Source organism: Ostrinia furnacalis, unplaced genomic scaffold, assembly GCF_004193835.3.
Source record: "Ostrinia furnacalis isolate ACB-3 unplaced genomic scaffold, ASM419383v2 OfSCF0076, whole genome shotgun sequence".
Taxonomy (NCBI): Eukaryota; Metazoa; Arthropoda; class Insecta; order Lepidoptera; family Crambidae; genus Ostrinia; species Ostrinia furnacalis.
In genome coordinates this window covers 709,966-729,790 of record NW_021130315.1, presented here as the reverse complement: position 1 = coordinate 729,790, position 19,825 = coordinate 709,966, and the positions used below count along the sequence as shown (strand labels likewise).

Genomic DNA, 19,825 nt, shown 5'->3' with positions numbered 1-19,825 from the left:
AACATATAGTATTAGAATCAATAAAATAGATGAAACTAATGGCTTAAATAAAAGTGACATCCCAAGCCTAGCACACAAATTTAGAAAAAAAAAGTTGACCCACTTCCAACGCCAAAACTGAAGAGTTCGGTTCGCCGAAGATGAAGAGAAGAGATCCCAGCCCAGGGTTCTCTACCTCAAGAACCTCTCACAATGTTACACTCTTAAGTTCTGTTGGTTTATCTGTTTTATCTTTTGATTAAACTTACGATATCAAAGTAAATGTTGGTTTTATTTTACCCTAATACGAGTATAAGCACGCACATGATAATAAAAGTAGGTCAGGCAGGTAACTCGCAAGTTATTGCGTACCTATCGATCAAACATCCTGCATCTATGTCAATTTCCGTATTCCTTTCTTTACTTTTCCTCCACAATGGACAGCTCCATCCCTGTTTTCGAGAAGCCCCACCCTCGTTTGAGCGTTCTAGACTGGACTAGGAATATTCAAAGGCTTCAAAACGAGGCTAGGTTGCGTCGGTTCGAATCTTACGAATTACGACAGAGAGCTAACCAGCTGCGGAATGAAACGTGTGTTACTACTAGATGGGATAACTATGTGAACAATGAGCTATTACGGGATAGGTAAGTAACGTTTACTCGTTAGTACGATCTAGTCGTATCTAGATATGGTGGTGGAAATCTATCGTCGTTCTTCTCTGTGGTCTGCTATCCAACCGTTTTTATGTAGCGTTAAAATGTACACTATGTATTTCAAAGTACCTAGTATACTTTTATTCTTTGTACGTACTCCAATAAAATTACCGACCACTTACTTATTATGGTTTTCGTGATGGATTTTCAAATCCACCTTAATCATAATTTTTCCAGAATATTCGAAGTTGAATCCTGGAGAGAGAAGCAGCGATTCACACGGGAAGCAGTCAGAGATGAGATAAGAGCCCTCAAGGAAGAAAAACATGCGACAGAACTGCATTTGGAGTCCTTACAAGTGCCCCTGATGGTGTCCTCGCAGTGCCTCTCAAATAGGGACCAGAGAGTGCCCCCTGAGTTGACCAGGGACCAGCTTGGGGAAGAGCTTAATAGGGTAAAATTTGCTCGTTTAATACTTAGAGTTCTGCCATATTTTGTTCTGAGCTGTCCTGCTGATTGATCCCATATTATGGGAAGTATTGGGAACAAATCCCAAATTCAAAACTTGACAGCGCTTTTATTCTTGATCAAGTAGGTACCTACTTGCTTGAGAAATGAAGCTGTCTACAGAAGGCATCTTTGTAATATTAAGAACACTGGAAAAGTTTGGTGCGTTGTTATTATTTTGTAGACTACTATGGATCTCCGTTTCAAATATTATCTTCCGTTAGGATTCAACAATGTCTAGATGAGTCTTTTTTGCGCCCATTTCCTTCTTAGCATAGGCTGTAGCTCAGGTAAGTACCTACACTAACCTTTCCAGGAGTTGCACATCATAGAGAACAGCAAGCGCGTGCTGACTGACGCATGCCATATGGGCTGGGAGAAGCTCAAGGAACTAACGAACGTGTACTGCCGCCTCGAGCGCGAGGTCCAGAATAAGGACGACGCTCTCATGCTGGAGTACCACGTCCGAGACCTGACCAGGGACAGCGCGGATATATCGTACAAGCTGGACCCGACCAGGATACCACCAGAGTAAGTTTTGTAGCTAGTACCAAAAACCAGGGCCGTCTTTAACGTACTTGGGGCCCTGGCCCTCCTTTATTGTGGGGCCCTGTGCACGTGCCTATAGTGCGCAGTGGAAAAGAGGGGCCTGCCAACAATGGCCGTGAAAATTTGTACGAAAATAGCTTGACCAAAAGAAGTTGTCCTGGAAATCCGCTGATACTTCATAATTTCTGTCGTCATTATTTTACCTTCCAAACCTTTCTTAAGGTGATCAGCATGCCTCGTTCCAAAAATAATGCTTGATTATAGCAGAAAGTTTGCTACATACATTCGCAGAGTTTTCTACTAAATACCTGTTGCCGTTCATCAACATTTATTTTTTCTAGCACCATCTCAGAGGAGAGCTACGTCAACTGCATCGAGAACACCATAAAGATAGCTGAACAACTCATGTCGGAATCCAAGACTTTACGGGAGACGATGTTCAAAGCGCGTGAACAGGCTCGCAACCAGATGTATGCTCAGAGCCAGCAAGTGGAGATGATCATGAGGAGGCGGGTGTATGACATACAGAGGGCGAGGAATGAGATGGAGTGGCAGAAGTATAAGGTAACTTGGGGAAGATGGGATTCAGTCGGTAAAAACATCAGGGGAATATTCATAAAACGGAGGAGGAATAGATGTAGGTAATAAGCCAAAATGCTGGTGTTTCGTTTAATCAAAGAACTGCTGGGTAAAGAAGACTGGGTCCGGGACCGGGACAGAACTGGTCCTTGTGGAAATTCTTGGGGAAGAATTTCTGCGCTGTATCCAGGTGCTTCCCACGACCTTCATTAGATCGTCGGTCCACTGAGTGAGGATTCTTGTTGGTAATGTATTATGGCATGATTGAAACAATGCCATTGAAGGGAAAACTGGATAAGAGGACTAGGAGAGAAATAATCAGGGTAAATAGACTGAAATAGGGAAAACTGTGAGGAGAAATGGGAACTTAATTTACAGATACACTAAATAATAATTGGTCAAAGTAAAAGAGCTTAAATATGCCGAAAGAGTTGTAAAGGTTAGTTTTTAGGCAAATAAATACCTACTAATTTCAGTTGGAAACGAACATGGATAAAGTAGATCGCGAAATAACATCGCTCCGCGCTGCAGTCGCAGACAAGATCAACCCAACCAAACTTGTGGAGACCAGACTGGAAACTCGCACTAGACGACCTGTGCTGGAAAGAGTTCAGGTAAACAAAAAAAATACGAGTTAAAAAGAGTTGGACCAAAAATAACTTTCTGAAAAATTCTGGCAACATTTGCATTCAAATCACGCGCGAAGTTTAACTGCCAGCAATTCCGCTTGCAAAGCTTTACCTACCTCACAGATCTGAAATAATATACTATAATAAATGAAATATTTTTGTTCTTTTTCTTGTTATTGCATAGAATAATCACACTTTCATTATATCTACAGATTTACTTTGTACGTTATATTTTAAGGATAAACCGATGCGCGGGCTGATAGAAGAATACGAAAGGGTTCACATGAGTACCAATCAATTGGAGAAGAAACTGGAAGAAGCTTTGTACGTATATTTTATCATTTTATTCAACATTATCCTGCTTTCGCCTCCGAGATTTATTTTACCATGTAGTACCCCTGTACGACAACCCAATCCGCACACAATATTCAGCGTAGTAGTAGTAAAAAACAAAAGAGCGGGCAACCCCACCCCTACCACGCTGTGGGCTCGGTGTCCGAGCGGTCTCATTCCTTTGTGCGCACGCGCAACGACCGCACGCAGTATAAGAAAAATGCTTAAGTGACGTCACCAGGACGTTTTTACCGACAAAAAACGTAATTATTTTAAGTTGTGCAGTGTAGTGACGAGAATTAGACCCAACAGATATCGTAAAATTCCCACGGGAACGGGAGTTAGCGGGAAAAAACATATGTATGAAAAAATCTAAACTGCGTAAGATAGACGCTTGAAATTTGGCATGCAGGTACCTTAGTAAACTTAAAGCTTAGTTACAACAGGATATTGCAAAATTCCTACGGGAACGGGAGTTAACCGCTAAAGAAAGATGAAGGGGGTAAAACGGGATCCAGTCGTACGAAGTCGCGGGCGGCCGCTAACTATCTATATAATATCTATCTATATAAATAAAAATGAATTGATGTTCGTTAGTCTGATTATAACTCGAGAACGACTGGGCCGATTAAGCTGATTTTGGTTTTAAATGTTTGTCGTAGTCCAGGTCTAAACGATGAGTAAATACGCGCGCGATATTGTTTTTCTGTGACAGACAAAATTCCACGCGGGCGAAGCCGCGGGCGGAAAGCTAGTTTTTATACAAATAAATACCTACTAATTTCAGTTGGAAACGAACATGGATAAAGTAGACCGCGAAATAACATCGCTCCGCGCCGCAGTCGCAGATAAGATCAATCCCACCAAACTCGTTGAAACCAGACTGGAAACTCGCACTAGACGACCTGTTCTGGAAAGAGTTCAGGTAAATATAAAAAATACAAGAAAAAGAAAATTGAAAAGCTACAATAATTTTTGAAAATGGCGCGTGAGTTGATTGAAGACTTTTTGGAACTTTTTGCTTCTGGCAACATTTGCATTCAAATCACGCTCGGATTTTAACTGCCAGTAATTCCGCTGGCAAAATACCTACCCACAGCACAGATCTGAAATGATATTAATACTAAATGAAACATTTTTGTTCTTTTTCTTGTTATTATTGTATAAAATCACACTTTCCTTATAACTGCAGATTTACTTTGTACGTTGTATTTTAAGGATAAACCGATGCGCGGGCTGATAGAAGAATACGAAAGGGTTCACATGAGTACCAATCAATTGGAGAAGAAACTGGAAGAAGCTTTGTACGTATATTTTATCATTTTATTCAACATAATGTGCAATAAAACAGGCGTCAAAGCAAGCAGAAGTACAGTGAGCCACAGTTCTAACTCCCCATTTCCGTGTTTTCTTTCGCTTTCATTCAATGGTAAATCTTTGCGATAGAACGAGATGCTATGACGTGTAATGGGTAGCTGAAACTGTGGCCTACTGTAAAATACCAGATCACAATAATACCTTTCTGTTTCAAATCAATTTATTTGTTTTGTTCCATGTCATTTTCCAGGACGACCTACCACGGCATGTACAACCACCACCAGCGGGTGACAAAGGACCTGCAGTATAAGAACCAAGCTTTGGAGACCGACCGCCGCCTGATCGAGATTCGGAAACCGATACACGCGCCCGACGAGACCGAGTTACAGAGGAGTGTGGGGTACTGCCATATGGCTGATGAATTGCTCCCCAAGTGAAAGGGAAATTGAGGTTTCGGGGGTTCAAGCGCTTTTTCCCAACGAGTCACATCGAAACGAGTAAGGCCCAGAACACACGGTGAAACGCAATTGCAACGAAACTGCAACTTCTAGTTACTTTTGAGTTGCATCTAAGTTTCTGCCATAGATTCCGTTGAGAGACCACACATGACGCGACCAGTTTGAAACCGGTTTGAAATAGTCGCGTCATGTGTGGTCAACGTTTCACCGTGTGTTCTGGGCCTTACACTATTACTTGTCGAGAAAAAAATCCCATCTAGTCACACTGTTATTGATTGGTTCACACATAAGTACCTTTAATAGCAGGTTAAAAGAGACTTCGTTATAAAAAACAATGTATAAAATGCATTAAAAATCAAAATACATAATAAATAATCTAAAGCCTACAGTAAGAAAATACAGGTTACAATATACAGTGTGACCGACGAGTAAGGCCCAGAACAGACGGTGAAACGCAACTGCAACGATACTGCAACTTTCTGATGAATGAAACTGAAACTGAAAGTTTCAAACTGGTCGCGTCATGTGTGGTCTCTCAACGGACGCTATGGCAGAAACTTAGATGCAACTCAAAAGTAACTAGCAGTTGCAGTTTCGTTGCAGTTGCGTTTCACCGTCTGTTCTGGGCCTAACGGTGCAACTTGATGGAATTTCTTGTCCCAACAAGTAGGTAATAGCGTTACTCGTTGGGAACAAATAAGGATTTGAACGGTATTGTGCCTTTGTTGCACCGAATTCGCGCAATTACAGTAGGCAGTGGCTTGGTAAGCATTAGGATCCTGAATGAATTAAATAAATATTAAGAGAAGTCACTCCCCCACACACCAAGTTTACAAGATTTAGTAACTAAAGTGGAATTTGTAGATTTTTCTACAGCATATTTAAATGTATAGATAGGCATTTAAAAATTGTAGAAAAATCTACAAATTCCACTATTAGTAATAAAATTGAATTTTTAGCAGTAGTTAAGGCAAATGATGCAGTAGGAAAAGCATTAAGGAGCTTTCAGTAACATAGAACAGTCTAGTCAGTGGTTTCATTGTGCACATAATGTTGAAAGTTGCCAGTACTAAATAACCACCAGATATTGTGTTCAATAATGGGAACAATATTAAAATAATATAATAACATTAACAGTAAAACTCCTTTGAATTATTAAAAATATTTATTATAATGTAACGAAAAAGCCACTGGTGTTCATTAATGTACTTAATTTAAAATTATTCGCTAGATACCGTGAGACTTGTCTCGTGAATTCGCAATGTTACCATGTAATAAAATACTTAAGTTACCTACCATTAGATAATAATTTAAAATAATGTAGGAAGCATTGAAATGCAATAAATCTTTATATTAGGTATATAAATGCTTTACTTTAAAAATGCTTGTTACCAAAGAAAACTACTTTTAGCATTTGTTTCTCATAATTAAGCGAAATATTATTTCCAAGTGAATTAGAACCTTAAATCTTTTAATAATAGGTAACAATTTGGTTTAACGCTTGTTTATTTACTTAGTAAGTAATAATGCTAGAGGAACGACTAAGAATAACTATTATTTAAACTATATTGTTGTTTGTTTGAAGCATATAAATAAATACTGAATATTATTATAATAAATATAAATTAAACAAAATTAAGAGAGCAGACTATTGTGCACATATTTCTTAAGTTATTTAAAAAAAGTTGAACCTACTATTTTATTCATAATACAAGTTCGCTAGTTATATTAAAGATAAATTACATTATTTTATGATAAAAATTGATGTTACACATAATTTCGATCGGTTAAAATGGAATCTTATTTTCGAAGCACTAGAAATCCAACTTGTATGAGAAAAATTGCAAAGTTTACACAAATTCTATATGAATTTGTACGCTAATATGAACTCTAATGCTTCATAAATAAGCTTCCAGTATATTATTGCTATTAGCACCTTAAACAATGAGATGAACACGTTTCCTTAATTATGTATTATTATAATAACTGCTATGTACTAGCGAGTTGCATTTAGGAATATCTTACTATTGCATTAATACCACGCATTTAATAAGGCCTACGAATCACGTTAATGTGATCATTAACTAACGTAAGTAACTTTGCAATATTCTAGCTATTTGTTATTAAATATAAATTCATCTAAGTTTGTTAGATCCCAATTTCTGTCTTCCCACTGTCATTTAAAGTTTCTCTAAGACGAGTGAATAGTTTTTTAAAGAACAAGCTTGAAGCATCACCAATGAGATGGGTATACATAATATTATATCAGAGATATAAGTTCCAGCCTTATAAATCAAATTTTAATTAGGCCTGTCCCACTATGTATCTCTACAGCTTCCTCAAAGACAAGAGAAATTCATAATAAGTATGCCATATTTTAATGCATATTTGAGGCAATTAACGTTGCAGTCGTATCACTTGGTTTACACAACTAAAGAATATTTTCTGCGTCTGTTTATATGAGACCCAAGTCACTGCTCACGTGATGGAGCTAAGATGAAACATGCCCAATTTATTCGTGATTTAAAGACACAAATATAATTTTACTTGCAGGAAGACAGATTTTTGTGACGATCTGTATTATTTATTTGAAGTAACCATGTGTCATTTGGAGTAAAGATAAAAGCGTAATATTTATAGGAATGTAGGAAAATATGGCATTCTAACAGCTTAAGTAGGAATTGGCTAATAAATTATCAGGCATAAAAACTATTTATAATTATTTGAATCTCTACAAATGCAGTGTACGATAATACTTGATAATTATAATTNTCGTTTGATCATTCAATAATGTGCAATAAAACAGGCGTCAAAGCAAGCAGAAGTACAGTGAGCCACAGTTCTAACTCCCCATTTCCGTGTTTTCTTTCGCTTTCATTCAATGGTAAATCTTTGCGATAGAACGAGATGCTATGACGTGTAATGGGTAGCTGAAACTGTGGCCTACTGTAAAATACCAGATCACAATAATACATTTCTGTTTCAAATCAATTTATTTGTTTTGTTCCATGTCATTTTCCAGGACGACCTACCACGGCATGTACAACCACCACCAGCGGGTGACAAAGGACCTGCAGTATAAGAACCAAGCCTTAGAGACCGACCGCCGCCTGATCGAGATCCGGAAGCCGATACACGCGCCTGATGAGACCGAGTTACAGAGGAGTGTGGGGTACTGCCATATGGCTGATGAGTTGCTCCCCAAGTGAAAGGGAAATTGAGGTTTCAGCGATTCAAGCGCTTTTTCCCAACGAGTCACAACGAAACGAGTAACACTTACTTGTTGGGAAAATCCCATCTAAAGCCCGGTCTCCGTGCACGTAGAAGTTTGTCCGAACACTCACTGCGGGCGCGCGTCGCACAGTCGCGATAGCAATATAATTACGCGCGAGCGATAAGGATGGGTAGCTTGGGGTCATTGGACAAAATTCTACGTGCTCGGCGACTAGACTAGTCACACTGTTATTGGTTCACAGTACCTTTAATAGCAGGTTAAAAAAAACTTCGTTATAAAAAACAATGTATAAAATGCATTAAAAATCAAAATACATAATAAATAATCAAAAGCCTACGGTAAGAAAATACAGGTTACAATATACAGTGTGACCGATGAGTAACGGTGCAACTTGATGTGAATTTTTTGTCTCAACAAGTAGGTGTTGGGAACAAATAAGGATTTGAACGGATGTTTATTGTGCCTTTGTTGGACCGAATTCGCACAATTACAGTAGGTAGTGGCTTGGTAAGCACTAGGATCCTGAATGAATTCAATAAATATTAAGAGAAGTCACTGCCCCCACACACTAAGTTTACAAGATTTAGTAACTAAAGTGGAATTTGTAGACTTTTATACAGCATATTTAATTGTAATAGGCATTTAAATTGTAGAAAAATCTACAAATTCCACTATTAGTAATAAAATTGAACTTTTAGCAGTTAAGGCAAATGATGCATTAGGAAAAGCATTAAGGAGCTTTCAGTAACATAACAGTCTAGTCAGTGGTTTCATTGTACACAGAATGTTGGTGTTGCCAGTACTAAATAACCACCAGATATTGTGTTCAATAATGGGAACAATATTAAAATAATATAATAACATTAACAGTAAAACTCCTTTGAATAATTAAAAATATTTATTATATTGTAACGAAAAAGCCACTGGTGTGCATTAATGTACTTAATTTAATAAAATTATTCGTGAGACTTGTCTCACGAATTCGCAATGTTACCATATAATAAAATACTTAAGTTACCATTAGATATTATTTAAAATAACGTAGGAAGCATTAAAATGCAATAAATCTTTATATTAGGTATATAAATGCTTTGCTTTGCTTTAAAAATGCTTGTTACCATAGAAAACTACTTTTAGCATTTGTTTCTCATAATTAAGCGAAATATTATTTCCAAGTGAACCTTAAATCATTTAACAATAGGTAACAATTTGGTTTAAACGCTTGTTTATTTACTTAGTAAGTAATAATGCTAGAGGAACGACTAAGAATAAATATTATTAAAACTATATTGTTGTTTTTTTGAAGCATATAAATTAATAAATACTGAATATTATTACAATAAATATAAATTAAACAAAATTAAGAGAGCAGTCTATTGTGCACATAATTATTTTTCTTAAGCTATTTAAAAATGTTTTAAATTGAATACAATACAAGTACGCTAGTTTTGTTAAGGATAAATTACATTATTTTATGATAAAAATTGTTGTTACACATAATTTCGATCGGTTAAAAAGGAGTCTTATTTTCAAAGCACTAGAAATCCAATCTGTATGCGAAAAGTTGCAAAAATTACACAAATTCTATACGATTTGTGCTGATTTGTAGGCGAATATGAACTCTAATGCCTTTAAAATAAGCTTCCAGGTATATTATTGCTATAGCACCTTAAACAATGAGATGAACACGTTTCCTTAATTATGTATTTTTATAATAACTGTTATGTACTATCGAGTTGCATTTAGGAATATCTTACTATTGCATTAATACCACGCATTTAATAAGGCCTACGAATCACGTTAACGTGATCATTAACTAACGTAAGTAACTTTGCAATATTCTAGCTATTTGTTATTAAATAAATAAATTCATCTAAGTTTGTTAGATCCCAATTTCTGTCTTCCCAAGCTCCTTAGTGTCTTGAAAATTCGAGTGAGTAGTACCAAATGGTTCGTGTAATATTACACTCGGTGCTGCTCGCCAGTTCTGTTACTTGAACTTGGCTGGGCACGCTACCACATGTCTAGATAATAATATTTTATTGAACATTCATGAGTCATCGTACATCAGCTTGGAATCACCGATGAGATGGTCAATCGCAGAAGCAGGTAATTTATTAATTAATTTATGTTTATTAAGTTTTATTTTATCTCGATTTAAAGACACTAAGGTTGTGGAAGAAGACAGTTTTCAAATCGATCGTACTATTTATTTGAAGTAACCATGTGTCATTTGGAGTAAAGATAAAACCGTAATATTTATAGGAATGTAGGAATTTATGGCATTCTAATAGCTTAAGTAGGAATTGGCTAATAAATTATCAGGCATAAAAACTATTTATAATTATTTGAATCTCTACAAATGCAGTGTACAATAATACTTGCTAATTATAATTAAGAGGATAAACATAGCAATACATAATAATTAATAACATTTTGCGGTGCCTAATCCTATGTATTGTGGGCCTTAATTTGAACTAAAAGCTATCAACAATTATAAACTATTAACAATTTATTTATCAATTCCTCTATTTCGTCTATGCTCTTGGGTAACAACATATCAAAAATGCATACAGCAGGCTTTTTTAAACGTCTCCTAAAATTTAGATTGAGACAAATGAATAAATCGTGAACCAGCACTTCAAAGTTTCAAGATACATTGTTGTTGAAAAATCTCACCTATTAAATCTATATTATGATACCACATAGCTTGATATGCCATCGTCCTTCCAACTGAAAAAACACTTCCACCACGATTCAAGCGTAAAAACTCGTTATTACGTGGTCCATTAAATTTAATACTGTATGCATTTTTCTAACGCGGTGAAAAACAGTAAGATATGTTGTTTCTTTTTGGTTCATAATTCTGCAGTAATTTGGTATTTATTTTGGCCGCTGGACGAAAATGGCAGTTACAAAACTTACAAACTACACAAAAATTAAGAAATTATTGTCTCGTCAACATATCAAATAAGTTTTGAGAGAATCTCATTTGCGACATAAAAATGTAAATTAAAAAGTAATTTCAATGTTTCGACTCAGTTTTTAAGCCTAAGAAAATAATAATTAACAAAAATAAGGTATGTACTTTTTTAAAAATGTATTTTATAATAATAATAAACTTTATATAGCAGCTGTATTTAGTATTTTATTTAACAACACACAAACTTAATTACATATATTTGTCAAATAATCTAGAGACATATTTTTGAAACTTTCAAGAAAGAAATCGTATCCAATCAAATATGGTCGGTAAAATTGGTTCAAAAAAACGCTTTCTGATGATTGTATTTAGGTATTTCACAGTGTAACTGAGGTAGATACCTCCACAATTTATTGCCTTTTTCCACTGCATGAGACGGAAAAGTAAAAAAAAAAAAAAAAACAGCAATAACATCCTTTGTTATTAAGTTATTTTATTACCAACAGTAATATTAAACTGCTATACAAAGTTTACTACTAAAAATAACGAACTTTACTTACACCGGTTGCAGATCAGGTCTCGGGCCGACTTTCTCATACGCTTCATCCAGCAACTTACAGAGCAGTGATATGTTTACATCGTTCAGTTTCCTACTGGATGCTATCCTGATGGATGGCTCCGGACAGTTATGTTCTACGTCCCTCAAGTAAGCAGCCACTGCGAAGGCCACTCCTCTTTCCAGGCAATAGTTGGAAATGTTCCGGAGATAAGAGTGCTTCAAGCGATCCGTGAGGTCCTTTTTGAGGTAGATGTGCTTGATCGGTGAGATCTCGTCGCCTCGGAATGTGAAGTGCTTTAGTGTTGATAAGGCCCTGGAAAGTATGAAATAAGTGTAAGGGTCTGCCCACTATAATTCATGTAGTTTTCCTAAAGTACGGCCAACGAGAAACGATACCAAATGTAAACAAACCCAATGTCATGGGTGAACCCGTCTGACTTTGACATATTTTGGCGGGAGAACGAGACATTACGACAAATACACAAGATGGGAAGAGACAGAATATATTGTCAACTCGACAGTCGTATCGACCTTTTGTATCGCTGCTAGTTGGCCGTACTTTAAGTTAAATTGTTTATAAGTTCTTAAATGTTATTCTGAACTAGTGTAATTGGTGCTACAGTTCTATTCATAAATAAATAAATTTATTCATTGCGTCATGTAGAAAGTACAGATGTTAAATTGTGAGGTGACTAACACGAAACATTTGATATGCTCTCAATCTTTCTCTTTTTATTTGGGGCAACAAACAATTACATTGTGGGTTTATAGTCTTTTTCACGTAAGATGATCCGTATGACGTTTCGAGTTTAAAAGTTATAGAGATGTCACATAACTAAACCATAGCGATTTATCTATCGATTCTTTTCTAAGAGTTAGTAAAACCTACTTTTAGAGAAATATTTTGTATAGGTGTCATTCAACAAAAAACATGTTTTTTTTATTACAAATATTTTTGTAATATTTTTTTATTGATAATATTCAAATTCCATGGACTTCGTGTTCAAAAAAACGTTTCCTAAAAAGTACTGGCTCTATTTCTTTAAATTAAAAACTAATAATTTATTTTCAATGTTTTTATTAAAGTCAACAATCGAAAAATATAGTTGACTTTTGTGATGTTTTTAATAATTAAGTATTCACTGCAATCGATTAATGAATCTATTTTGTAATCGATTTTGTTATACAACAAATACCCCAGCACTAAATCTATTCCGTTTCACACATTGCGTACATTAAATAAAAAATATTATTACATCGTATTTAATTAAAATATAATCAATAGACTCAGATTTTACTATATATTTCAAGACAAGTGGTTAATTTTTTTTTATTATATTGCTAATACAATACAAATATTTTTTCAAAAATATTCTGCATATACAGTATGCGTAATATGGATAACCTTGAAGTGTCATACGGATCATCTTAGGTGAAACAGACTATAACAATGTAATAAAAGCCGATTGCACAAGAATCCCAAGTACTGAAATGACTTAGCCCTAATCTTTTATCAGTGCTATTACGATCATACTGAGCCATTGAAGTGGAATATCAGTTGTTATGCTTCGCTTTGGCCTAATCGTTTTTAGTTTTTTTTTAACCTTAACGGAACCCTTATAGTTTTGGCCAATTTTTATTACACTTTAGAAAGATACTAAAAATGGTGTTATAGCACTATTTTACTTTGTATAAAGATAGAGTATTTTACTTGTTAAGTTTCCGTGAGTTTTCTTCCAATTCAGTCAAGATAGACGGATTGTTCTCAATCCTGTTCAATCCGTCGATGGCGGCTTGCGTCAGCATGGGAGGCAGGGAGGCACTGAAGCAGTAACCTGGAATAAAAAAAAAGGTTATAAGATGGTGAATACAGATCACAGAAACTAAAGCGAGATGTGACAAGGGGGCGGGGCCGGTGTCGCAGCAATATGCCCAAAAACAGAACACATTGCTCGTGAAAGCAATGATGACAGCGACGTCATAATGTATAGTTCCAAAATACTGGACTGTCCTGTCGATGACATTGACAGTGGGGCGCCACCGTCAATACCGGATCGCTGGTTCAGATTTTTGCCATGTTGGAAACCACATAGTTGAACGATGGTAGCGCCCCCCTGTCATTGAGTTTGGTGGGACAGTTCAGCGTAGGTCATCAATAAACAGTTTACATTGTTTGCGTTTTACCAAATATGATTCGAACGTTGAGTACTGATACCGCAGTGGATAATGAGCACATATTTTGATTATTTTGTGTGTGTGGATTTCAAATGCGACACTGAGTTTCGAAGTCATCGCATTATTTGGCATCTCTCTACATATATCTCTATGGTGAATACCCACATCCTTTTAGAATAATGTAGTTTTCTGGGTGTAGGCCGTGCCATAGACTTTTATTAATCATTGTCACTAAACTTTTTGTGCCTCTTGTAAACCCGATGCAATGTTACGCAAATTACGAAGGCACTTCTCAGCAACCTTGAGCCATTCAAGGCATTAACTTACAATCTTCTACGTCGTTAAAGTAGCTTTCATTTTTCATAAAAAAAGAAATTATGTCTGCTGCGTTTTTTGGAAACTGTGTAGCGTGTAAATACCTTATGTATCGCGGACTAAAAAAATCCTCCTGTCCTATAAATTAGGTACGTTAATGAACAGGTATAAATAAGTTTAGACACGTGTTTCTCTATTTATGTCAAGTATATCTTCTCACCGAGTCCTCCAAGTCGCTGGTGCTCGATAATAAAGTGCGAGCCAGCACAGAAGCCTCCGATGGTCGCGAAAGAGTGCTCCAACGAGCCTACGATCAGGTCCACCTCGTCGCGAGGCACGTTGAAGTGCTCTGTCAAACCGCGCCCGTGCTTTCCGAGTACCTATAATGATATGGTTGGTTACTCACTGATTAAGGTAGAATCGTAGAATCTTATGAGAGTGCCCTATCTTGATTCGAGCCCCATCTATGCTTGACCAAAAGTAAATATTATAGAGGCACTTCAAGCAAATCATTGAGATACTTTATGTAATAGGTGCTACTTTGCATGTGAAAAGTTTGATTGATGAACATTTTGTGAACAAAAATGGATTTTTTAAAGACAGTATGAAGCTTGGCCTACTCATATATTATTTCAATTATATGTGTAAGCAAACATTGATGTAAGATTCGTGTGTTGAACAGTTTAATCAGCATCATTCTGCTAATTTAGGATCATTGTTTGTGTTTGTATGTAGAACCACAAACATGCATGTTCCATCCAATTGAAAACAGTGCAGGTATTAAAATAGCCTCACAAATCTAAGTTGTTAAGAAGAACATACCTACATACCTACTTTATATTCAAAGGCATGTGGAAAATTGATGACTATTTTTCCTTATAACAGCAAGTTTTTGGACTGGTTTGTTTTTACGATGAAATATAAGCATAAAAAATATTTACCCCAATGCTCAAGCTCTCGTCCAGAATAATTCTCAGCTTGTACTTCCTAGCTAACTCTACGAGCCTTTTCAACGGGCACATCTCTCCGGTGTTGTAGTAAATAGCCTCAGCGATGAGGAATGCTCGTCGACGTGAATTTAGTTCCTTGCGCTTGGTGGCAGCTGATAATTGTTCCTCGAGGTGGTCCATGTCATTGTGTTTGAAGTAACGGACAGTACTACGAGATGCATCAATGCCTTTTTGTATAGCAAACCAGACATTTTCGTCACTGAAAAATTAGGAATATTTATCGTCAATGATGTAGATAGAAAGGAAGGCATTAAATCACCTAATGAGAGTGCACCTGCAAATTGGTACAAAGTATATTTTTTGTTGTATTTAAATAAAATGAAAAATATTATTAATCAATATTGTTATTAATTGAAGCTAAATGATAACTAGGATGTACTTTCTAAGCAACCAGTATAAATCATAGCAGTTTGTCTGCCCTGTATAGTTCCTTGTACCTACCTAATTTACAGGTGCCTAGAGTTCATATGAGAAAACTTATTATTTGTTTATTAATTTTTAGCAACTTTAAACATTCAAAATGATAAACTTACGCAAATATAATGTCTCCTCGTCTAGCATAGGCGCCAATAGCACTAGCGATGGTTGAAAATCCGTACGAGTACAGTATCGTCTCCTCTACTTCCATGAACTTGGCCAGGCGCTCTTCCAGCTCTAAGTGCACGTCGATCGTGCCATAGAACCCACGGGGCCCACAGGAACCAACACCATACTTATCTAATGTCTTCAACGCGTTCTCTAAAATACCCTCATCCTTGTCTAGGCACAGGAAACTAGTAGCACCAACGTTTAACACATCCTCGTCGATTTTTCCCATCAGTGGAGGCTCCTCTACCACCACGTCGTGCTCAATCAACGGCAGCGGCGACCACTCCACCGGTGTACCATTACAAAGCGGGTCATACTTCTTATTACCTTTTTTCTTCAACCACAGAAAATAAGTAGAAATGACAACTACTTGTAAAGCTATTACAAGGGTAAACCAACTGGCCTGCAATAAAATTTTATGGGTTAAATCAATCAATGAATCACACGATACATGAGATTTGTATTTAAGATTTTACCCACCGTGTCGTAAAGGTCCAACAAAATCATTTTATGTATTTTGTGAACTAATTGGAATTTTAAAAATACCAATGTAAATTTTATTGTTACTATCACTGAATTACAAGAAATAAAAAAGGAAGGAAAAGCGAACCGCACACCACCGACACCACTTTTATTATCACTGACACTAATGACAATGACATACAGCCAGCCAGACAGACAGGTGACAACTGAAAGGCATAGACAAAATTTCGGGAATAGAATGTAAATATTTGCGTTCGGAATAATCGTATCGGATTCGCCTAGTTAGCTCAAACATGAGCTCATTCCGCTCATTAGAAGTGGTGGTATTGTAGGGTTATAAAAAAGAAAAGTGACAGATTACTTGTCAATTTTCCACCTGAAAACCGGAACAGTGTGCCCCCAGTGGCGAAAAAACACAAGTCCATCGCCATCAATAAATGAAGAAGAAGAAGAAGAAGAACGAAAATAATCACAATTTATTTTTGTGTTTTCGTTTTATCAATTAAAAACAAGAAAACAACAAATTTTAATAATCCACAATGAATTTCGGAGGAACTTTAAGAGTAAATAAATTCGCATGTTTTACGTTGGCATTCATATTATTCTTGATAATTTATTGGCGATCGGGGGGCTCGAATTTTCCTACCGATAAAAGTGATCTCGTAAATCTAAAAAGCTTATTAAAAGCATCAATCCACGCAGCCGAACGTGGTGGTAAGAAAGTAATAGAAGGGAAGAACCACGAGCTGAACGTGAAAAGTAAAGGGAAGACGCAGGAAGGCGCAAACGATCCGGTTACTGATGCTGACTACGCTTCACATTGTGCTATGTATTTTAGTTTGAAGAATACGTTTCCTAAGTTGTCTATTGTGTCTGAAGAGCATTCTAAAGCTGACTCAGATTGTGAGCACCAAGAGCTGCTGGATACTGAAGCCTTGCTTCCAGGACATAAAGTGATTGATATCTTGAATGATGAGCACGTATTTGCTAAGGATGTGACGATCTGGATCGACCCACTCGATGCGACACAAGAATATACAGGTACGACCATTCTAAAGTATCATAAGCATTATAATTTATTGCTTCATAAGCAGTATACAGCAGGTTTATGTAAATTGAAACTCTATTTATGTAGGCGCCATTGGGACATTTACACGTCCTGTCGAAATATTCAATTTTTGACTACCAGCTCGGCATTCTGTTATACAATCAATATTCTATTATTCAAGAATTAGTACTGATATGATTTATCTAGCTGATAACATGTAATTTATTTATTATTACAGAGTCCTTGTACCAATATGTGACTACTATGGTGTGTGTGGCAATCCGAGGTGTCCCAATCATTGGTGTGATCCACTATCCATTCCCTCCACAAACTTATTGGGGTTGGTTTACGAAGAAAACTTCAAGCAACATAGCCAATGTCCCCCCTGTGAGTTGTAAAATTATTTCATTAATCATTTAATAACTAAAAACATGATTTTAATTCATAAGTCAATTTCATCATCATCATCATTTCAGCCATAGGATGCTGCAGCCTAATGCTTTCCACGTTGATCGATTGGTAGCAGCCTGCATCAAGTCAATTTAGCTTATTATTAGCTGTATTCTCAAACATTTTAATAACTAATTTCAGCAAGAAGAGAATAAAGACCATCCAAGAGTAGTTGTGTCCCGCTCACACCCTGGGAAAGTTGCTGAGATAGCAAAAGAAGCATTTGGAGACAAGACAACTGTCACCTCTGCTGCTGGTGCAGGCTTCAAGGTCATGGGAGTTGTCAACGGTACTTACGATGTCTACCTCCACGCTACAGCCATCAAGAAATGGGATTTATGCGCTGGAGATGCTATAATAAAGGCTGTGAATGGTAAAATGACAACAGCTAAAGGAGATTTTATTGATTACTCATCCGATAAAAATGTTAAAGTAACTGATGGAATATTAGTGTCTAGGCACGATCATGACTTTTATTTGCAAAAAATGCCAAAGATTTTGTCAGCATTGCCTTAGTGCCAAGTTTGCTAATGGGTATTGTGACTTGCTCCTGTTGTAATGGAATGTTGTTGAATGTTCGTAAGAGAGGGTTGAATATGTTGAGCGTATCTCTCGTGTACAATTTTAGGATTAGGTGTGAATTACCTAATGACTGTTATATACCTTTCCATGTTTTAATTAAACTTAATTACATTTAATAAATTCCTAAATGGTAATGTTCAGTATTGTCGGTTGTGTTTAAAAATTTAAAATTAAGCAAGTAGACGTTGGCAGGGCTGTGAGATGTTTTTGGCTTGTTAGGAATTGAATGTGACGGTAATAAATAAATTATGTAAATCAGCTAATTTGTATGTATTTAAATAGAGTTTATGTATAAAGCAGAAATATTTTCTCACCTAGTGATAGATTTAAATTTATGTGAATATTAACATAATCGGCAATCTATAGAACAACTTGTTTTAGGCACTAAATGACAGTTATTAGTGTTAGATGCCTTGCTATCTAGATTCAGTATATTGATAAATGTATTGACCGGTTCTATTGTAAATATCATCTCCTATTATTATTATTAAGTTATTGAAGTGTTGTTTGTGCATATTGTTTTGTTTTTTTATTGCTTTTATTTTTTAATTTATTTAATATATTTATCAGACTTGCAATGAATTACCCATAACATTGAAATGATATTTTGTAAGTTTTTATAGCTGGTCAACTGGTTAAACTCCTGATTTTCAGTTACACAGATTATTGTTTTGTACAATTTAACAGATATCATTTATTGAGGTGTTTCTAATTAAAACATTTTGTCTATTTTAAGTATTTTCCAGATTGTAAATAATTATGTTATTGCATAATTAAAAATATTTTAGTAAATAAATAAAAAAATAATAAATAGATTTCACGTTTTTTAATTAATGAAACCACAAAAGTATTGTTAACTATATTTTTATTTCAATAAATTAAGCAGGTTCCGTTTTTAATACACAATTGCAATGCATTTCAAATCTTTCTGTAAATTAATTCTTTAATGAAATGTGTCACAAACAAATTTTCTATTAATAATACAGGAATGTTTCGCTAGTCTAATGGTTTTTAATCTTTATAATTTGTTTGAAAATATACCACATTGCATAGAAATAAATGAAATCATATTTAAAATGAGTAAATTTTCCAATATAAGAATAGCACCCGTACAAAATGTTTACAATAAAAGAACAAATATTAACCTGGGATGGAACAAGGATATGAACAATTGTATACATTTTATTGAACCATATAAACCATTAACATACATAAGAGAATATTATAACCACGATATATGTATTTAAAGCACTGTGTATAGGTTTTCAAAACTCGTCTGGTACATAATGAGTAATTGACCTTCCATCCCGGTTTTAGTTTCGTTAAACATTTCATATTACAGTTGTTTAAAAACGTCGGTATACAAATATATTTCACCTTATGTAATATTTCATATGGTAATCAGTACATAACAATTCTGTTTAAGTAGATATACATATTTGAAAATGTCTT

General features: G+C 35.6%; 3 protein-coding genes across 3 annotated transcripts; 2 read left to right on the top strand and 1 right to left on the bottom strand.

Moving 5' to 3' along the window:
* Positions 1-192: 192 nt before the first annotated feature.
* LOC114350927 (tektin-B1) lies at positions 193-4,990 on the top strand. Its single transcript, XM_028301896.1, has 7 exons — positions 193-624; positions 871-1,087; positions 1,457-1,671; positions 2,031-2,253; positions 2,745-2,882; positions 3,136-3,221; positions 4,798-4,990. The coding sequence occupies exons 1-7, from the start codon at positions 416-418 to the stop codon at positions 4,982-4,984; spliced, it is 1,275 nt and encodes a 424-aa protein (XP_028157697.1). The 5' UTR covers positions 193-415; the 3' UTR covers positions 4,985-4,990.
* A 4,716-nt stretch (positions 4,991-9,706) lies between these two features.
* Spt-I (serine palmitoyltransferase subunit I) lies at positions 9,707-16,459 on the bottom strand. The gene is made up of 6 exons (XM_028301864.1): positions 16,291-16,459; positions 15,756-16,213; positions 15,154-15,421; positions 14,433-14,592; positions 13,434-13,557; positions 9,707-12,035 (listed from the first exon to the last, which is right to left on the bottom strand). The coding sequence occupies exons 1-6, from the start codon at positions 16,315-16,317 to the stop codon at positions 11,720-11,722; spliced, it is 1,353 nt and encodes a 450-aa protein (XP_028157665.1). The 5' UTR covers positions 16,318-16,459; the 3' UTR covers positions 9,707-11,719.
* Positions 16,460-16,756: 297 nt separating this feature from the next.
* On the top strand, positions 16,757-19,186 carry LOC114350909 (putative inositol monophosphatase 3). Its single transcript, XM_028301875.1, has 3 exons — positions 16,757-17,334; positions 17,580-17,728; positions 17,933-19,186. Exons 1-3 carry the CDS (start codon positions 16,833-16,835, stop codon positions 18,305-18,307), a joined length of 1,026 nt encoding a protein of 341 aa, XP_028157676.1. The 5' UTR covers positions 16,757-16,832; the 3' UTR covers positions 18,308-19,186.
* The last annotated feature ends 639 nt before the right edge of the window (positions 19,187-19,825 follow it).